This window comes from Entamoeba invadens, assembly GCF_000330505.1.
Source record: "Entamoeba invadens IP1 unplaced genomic scaffold scaff_1105074726367, whole genome shotgun sequence".
Lineage (NCBI taxonomy): Eukaryota > Evosea > Mastigamoebida > Endamoebidae > Entamoeba > Entamoeba invadens.
In genome coordinates, this window is record NW_004440445.1 from 632356 (window position 1) to 638703 (window position 6348).

General features: G+C 35.2%; 5 protein-coding genes across 5 annotated transcripts; all 5 read right to left on the reverse strand.

Moving 5' to 3' along the window:
* Positions 1–36: 36 nt before the first annotated feature.
* On the reverse strand, positions 37–411 carry EIN_155440 (hypothetical protein; the record flags this gene model as incomplete). The annotated part of the gene is made up of 1 exon (XM_004258160.1): positions 37–411. The coding sequence occupies one exon, from the start codon at positions 409–411 to the stop codon at positions 37–39; it is 375 nt and encodes a 124-aa protein (XP_004258208.1).
* Positions 412–655: 244 nt separating this feature from the next.
* Positions 656–1978, reverse strand: EIN_155450 (hypothetical protein; the record flags this gene model as incomplete). Its single annotated transcript, XM_004258161.1, has 1 exon — positions 656–1978. The coding sequence occupies one exon, from the start codon at positions 1976–1978 to the stop codon at positions 656–658; it is 1323 nt and encodes a 440-aa protein (XP_004258209.1).
* A 568-nt stretch (positions 1979–2546) lies between these two features.
* On the reverse strand, positions 2547–3329 carry EIN_155460 (hypothetical protein; the record flags this gene model as incomplete). The annotated part of the gene is made up of 1 exon (XM_004258162.1): positions 2547–3329. The coding sequence occupies one exon, from the start codon at positions 3327–3329 to the stop codon at positions 2547–2549; it is 783 nt and encodes a 260-aa protein (XP_004258210.1).
* Positions 3330–3916: 587 nt separating this feature from the next.
* On the reverse strand, positions 3917–4975 carry EIN_155470 (hypothetical protein; the record flags this gene model as incomplete). Its single annotated transcript, XM_004258163.1, has 1 exon — positions 3917–4975. One exon carries the CDS (start codon positions 4973–4975, stop codon positions 3917–3919), a length of 1059 nt encoding a protein of 352 aa, XP_004258211.1.
* Positions 4976–5726: 751 nt separating this feature from the next.
* Positions 5727–6149, reverse strand: EIN_155480 (hypothetical protein; the record flags this gene model as incomplete). Its single annotated transcript, XM_004258164.1, has 1 exon — positions 5727–6149. The coding sequence occupies one exon, from the start codon at positions 6147–6149 to the stop codon at positions 5727–5729; it is 423 nt and encodes a 140-aa protein (XP_004258212.1).
* Between the last annotated feature and the right edge of the window lie 199 nt (positions 6150–6348).

The window sequence follows — 6348 nt, forward strand, 5'->3', positions numbered from 1 at the left end:
ATTTTCTTATTGAAAGTGAAGAGCAAGAAGGTCATGTTAGTGGTCTTTACAGAGACTTAAAAACTCTGTTTCAAGTCTGTTCACATCAAGATGACGGAGAAGTTCATTGACAGCTTCTGTAATTTCAGTGCTGAGTTGGTTGCGCCGTTCGGTATATCTGTCATGAGACAAAAGCTGTTTGATGATTTCGGATTTGCCACGTTTCTGTTGCTCGATGTGACGCTGAATGAGCCATTTGAGTAATGAGATCATCTCCTTCGTTTTGGTCTCTTGTAATGTCTTTTTAGCCGTCTTTTCAAGGTCTTTGTCTCCAAGGCGCTTCTCTAGTGTTTTTCGGCGTCGTCTTAATGTCTCGTTCTCTTTTGCAGCCTCTGCCTCACTCGAGTCTTCGTCGTTTTCTTTCTCATTCATTGTGAATTAACTAGTTGAAGCAAAACATACCATTGTAAGAACTATTATTATCAACTGGTATAGTATTTGGAATTATTAATCTTAATAATGAATTAGTATATTTTTATTATATATATCATTTCGTCATTCATTGTTGAACAAACAGTTGTCTACAAATATTGATTCACAGTTCATTGAAAACCAAAACATGTTAAAACCACTTTAAAAATTAAACCAAAAGCACTTGACTGAATACAAGAAACAATCAATAATAAGGCGAGGAAAAACCCATTTGGTTGGGTACGTATGGGAACCTCGGTCTGTATGACCCAGGCATGTACATGGTTTCGGTCTCATACGCCGAGAATATCCGACTTCGTTCTGGTTGATAATTTGGTATTTGACGCGGCATGATGACCTCAGGCCGTACGTATACCCTCCCACCCATTTGGTTTGGACTGTTGTAGTTATTTGGCTTAGGGTTGATGTTTGGAACATTACCCATGGGATTGGGGTAAGTCCTCCACTCGGTGTTTTGGGCCACGTCGCACATTTTTAAATCAGGGATAGGTTTAATTTTGAGTAGCATCATCATATCCTGAATTGTATCGCCATTTAACGCAATGGAATCGCACAACTCGAATCCATTTTGTTGATCCAAACAATTTTTCGCTGTGGTCTCCGTACTTTCCGTCTTACCTTTGTTTCGGTCTTCAAATAGGGTTTTGAGCATCGAATACTTACTGATCGTTTTGATTGGCACATAGCCCCTTTCAAACCTCTTTGGTATAACATACTCGCACTCTGCGACCAACTTTTTCTTCTGTTCTGCAAGTTCCTGTATCCAATTTTCAGCGATGTTTTGTTTTTGATAGTCCTTTGCTGCACCGACATACGTTGCCTCGACCTTCGATCTATTCAAGGGAATTACAAGATTATTTTCTTCGCATATCTTGACGTGCATTACGATCCCGTCGCTTTCTCCAATCATTTTCTTCAATGCAAGGTTTTTCATCTCGTCGACGCTGCTTGGGAGGAAGTTGATTAGCTTTGTTGACACGGGAAGGATGTCATCTTCCTCCACTACTCCACTTTTGTTGATTCTTTCTGGTATTATTTCCACATTTACGTTCTTTTGTTCCGGCGTTATCTCAATCTCATCTCCTTTAATCACGTTGTCAATCTCATTCGTGATTTTTTCAGTCTTTTCCAGTGGTTCAATTTTCTCTTTTTTCTTCTGTAATTTGACTTTCCTCTCAGGTTTTTCCTTTTTTGGCTTCTTTTTTTCTTTTTCAATCGAAACGCTTTTTTTCGTTTTGCTGATGTCACCAAACCTCAGAGGAAACTCTGGCTTTGTCGGCGGGTTGAACAAAGGTGCACCGTTTTCAAGTGAGACCTCCGCGCTTGTACGTTTGCGTGAAATGTCGGTGTGGTCTATGAGGGATGGAAGGCCGCCCCTGACGGGTGATTTTTTTATAGGGTCTAAACTAATAGGGGGTAAAATGTCCTCAGTTTTGGTCGATGCCTCGGTCGGTTTTGGGTGAAAATTAAAAGTCGGAAAAACAGAATTTATATTTTCACTGGTCATTTTGTCGTTGTGGTGTTCTGAGTTTTTACAGTTCAATATTACTTCGAATTTTTCACTTTTTATTAGGGATATTATTTTGCTCGATTTTAATGTAAAATTGCGGGAGATTAGGAGGTTTATTCATCGTTGGATTTGTTTTTTTACAATTCGGGTTTATGGGAATTATAATATAGTTTTTTTAACTATGCAAATAAAATACAGGTAAAAAACAATACCATATTTTTATAATTAAATTTACTATATATACCATGTTATTTGTTTTAATTCATTATTAGTTAAATGAAAAACTATACAACCCTAATTATTTGAACACTTTTCAATATTAAATTACAATTAATATAACTAATAAAAGAATGAATTATTTTTTATTTTTAGAATAAAAATTGTATAGTTTAAGAAGATGTAATTATTTTATTAAATGTTTAGTATACCAACTATTTAATAAAAAAACTATTAAACTTTATACTATACTAAATTTCATAAACTATATATTAATAGCAATTTATAGTAAAAAATAATTAAAAGTGTCGACTTATTGTTAATCTATTGTGAAACCATTCAAATTGAATCACATATTCTGTTTGGGATAATTTGTGTTTACCCATTCAATTGCTTTTGCGACGCCCCCGTGGTCCACGTCATCAGTGACATAGTCAGCTTTCTTTTTGACTTCTTCGAACGCGTTTCCCATAGCCACTGCGACCCCCTTTTTCTTTTGAACGAAGTCGAATGCTTGCAAATCGTTTTCGGAGTCTCCGATGTAGACCAAGAAGTCTCCGAGGAGTTTTTTGTCGTCGAGTTCTTTGAGTGAATTTCCTTTGTTGACGTTTTTGCTTACAATTTCGATGATTGTTTCCCCGCTATTTTTCACAACGAGTTTGTCTCCGACGTTTTTTTTGAGGATTTCTATCCAGCCGTCTTTTTGTTCTTTTGTTTTTGCATAGACTGTGAGTTCCACAAATTCGCTGTTTTTGCGTCGTTGAAATGTTTTCGCATCGTCGAAATATTCTGTGAATTTTCCATTGGAAACTTCAGACGAAATGACATAGCCATTCATCTTCTCAGTGTTGACCACTTGAAGGATGGCTGCTGACTGCTCGGAATCCATATATTTGTGTGCATACAAGACATCCCCTTTTACACTCAGTCCACCATTCGTTGAAACTAATATATCGTCGTGGTTGATAGATTCTAAAATATGTCGTGTTTCATATATAGAACGACCAGTACATATTATTACGCGGTTCCCTTTCTTCTTCTCTTCTTGTATGGCTGCTAAGTCAATGGGAGCTACGGCGTCACGACTTTGTGAGGCCAAAGTGCCATCGACGTCGATGATGAATGTTTTCATCAAGAATAATTCCAAGTTCATACTATTCCAGTCATTAAATCGTAACACGAATGCGTTGTATTTATATTCAATTCAATCATTACAATTACTATATTATTATTATATTTTTATTATTATAATACTATATCTTTTTTTTTCTTATTTAATTGTTTTTTTGTTTTACCAGTCTTCTGTTCTTATTTTGTTCATATTAAGTTGGGTTAGTTTTTTAAGATGAAATGAATATGTTTTTTAATGACTTGTTGTTAGATGGTGAGAAGAATAAGTATTTTTTTTACTAATTTGTATGCAATAATAATTCTTTTAACAGTCTGTTGTTGAAACAAATTGTTACTTTAAACATGTCCAATTTAATTAAATCTAGTTAATTGATAATATTTATACTATTTTTAATACTTGATAAAGCAGGGCTATCAAGGAATTTTTAATCTGGAAGTTAAGAATCAAGAAAAAAATCGGCATTTGAATAACATTTTTTTTAGAAAAATGTTTATTAAAAAAAGGAAAAACATTTTAAAGGAAATTAATTTAAAAATAATTAAATTAATAGTAAATTAATAGTATTAAATCATTGTTTGGTTGGCTCTTCAATGGTCTGAAACAAGTTCCATTCGAGACACACTGTTTGTCGCCAACTTCAGAATTAACCTTGTGTTAACCGTGTCCACCTTCATATTGGATTTTCTTGAATATTTGAAATGAGAAAATACAGATTCGACGCAGGAAGATGTGGGGATGAGACATAACATAATTTTGACCAATTGGGATATAATAGGAAAATCGACTTTGTCAAATATCTGTATGGCTTCCAATAACGTGAAATTTTTCTTCTCCTGTTTAGTGAACGCCTCTTTCAATGTTTTTTGATTTTCCCAAACCAGATTTTGGAGTACACAAAGCTCTTCATTCAACTGGTCAAATGAGGTCTTGGGAAGCAGTATGTTGTCATAAAGGAATTTCCCTGGAAATAGAAAGGATTCCAAAAGCGGTTCGATATTTTGAAATTCATCCAATTCTTCTTTGACTTCTTCCAACTCTTCGATTTTTGATCCAGGCTTTACAGTGGTCCAATTGCAGAACCGGAGCTCCAATGCTCTTAGATAACTTCCCAAGACACGTTCACAACTATTTATAATAATTGGGGAATCAAAATAAAGATATTTGCAAGCCGATTTGAATGGTAAAATATCCCCCCTTTCGCACAATTCCTTCTTTTTTCTCAGGTCATCTAAGTATGTATCAATTTTATTTACTTCATCAACAAATAAGCCAAACTTCTCTTGAAGAGCATCAAAAGGGCACTTAGCCTCAGTGAGTAAGTCGAAGAAAAAACCCAGGAATGCCAGGAAGGCCGGATCTCTTATTTTAAAAGATTTCCTTTCCTTATTCATGAAGAAGTAGAAGTCGTATGTAGTTGTGTCCTGTGAGTGGTTCATTTTTTCCTTTCTCCTCTTATTTTCTTGTTGTTTCTTCTTCTCTTTACTTTCATTGTGGTGCTTGACAAGGGTTGCGACAATTTCATTTTCAAGTTCCAGTTCCTTCACAAAAATTTCGATCTTTTCAAGATTTTCAAAGCAAAATTTTACCAAAAGTTGATAATAAAACCACCTGGTGTTTGAAAGTGTTGGAATCGCCGCGACATCCATTTTCTTTCTTCCCCAAAATGCCTTCCAAGCAGTTATTATGATATCAGAGCAAAGCCACTTTAAAAAACACAGAAAAACTTCGGCGTCATCTGTTGCCCACATAAATCCTTCCGCGACATTCAATCGATGACACATACAATACACAGTGAAAAACGGGAATGTGACTAAATCAAATGGAAGATGATAATCACTATTCTTTTGTTTTTATCCCTTTCTCTTTGAATGATGTTCAAAAGCTTTGCGTCACACACCAACTTTGAAAAGCCTCCCTCTTTCCCAATCATTGAACTGGCCCCATCTGTTGTTGAAAAAACCAGTTTGAGCAATGGAGCATTGAAAGACTTAAGAACTTCAAGTAGCCATTTTTCATGTTTACTGCAGAGCACTTCTCAAAAAATTCAGCCACAATCAGAGTCTTTTGGACTATTGAGTTGTCTGAGAACGCAAGTCTACAAACAAGAGCCAAAATTTCACTACCATTTTTTTGCCGTATCAAAGGCAACACCAAAGCAGACACACTCATCAAATTGGCGTTTTGTTATTTCAGTTTCATTGCTACTCAACCGTTGAAGAATATTGAGACAATGAGAATGACTTATATGGATGCTTTTCCAAATATTATCAAACTCGTCGCAGAATAATGTCCCAAATGAACCCACAAGCTGTTCCACCAGTTTACATTGTGATTGACTAAAAACACCTTTATTTTCCGCAATAGCAGCAATTGAAGAAAAAATGTAACTCTTTTCGGCTAAGTTATCATTTTTTTTCCAGTTGTTCCAGTCTTCGAGCATATTTCTGATTTCATTTCCTTTGCTATTACTATGTAATCCCCATTTGGGGCTTTAGACTTCTCATAAACTTCCTTTTCAATCGTTTGTCTTATATTGTCCGAGCACTCCATCATTATTTCTCCTTCTATTTTTTCATCTTCCATTTCACTACAATTATTGTGTTCACTGTTCGTTGTCATGTCTTCATCCACAGGTGTTTCACGGTTCATTTCCCCAATCACTGTATTGTCATCTTCCATTTCATTTTCAACGTCAAAATCAAGTTGCTTCTTGCTTCCTTTCTTTGGTCTTTGATGGCGAGGTTCTTCTATATACTTTTCTGCAGCACTTTGAGCCTCTTTTATATATTGAGTCTTTCTTCTTTTCAAATCCTCCTGCATTAAATTAAATTTTTGTACTGAGTATTTAGGACATTTTAAATAATGAGTTGTATTACATTGATCCAAAAAACACCTGGAACAAAACGGCCAATAGTAAATCGTTTTCCTCGACTTGAAGTACACTGGGATTGTTGCATGTTTATTGATGTTCTTTGTTATATTTTTTTCTCGTCTTTTCATTACATCTCTTGTTTTCTTG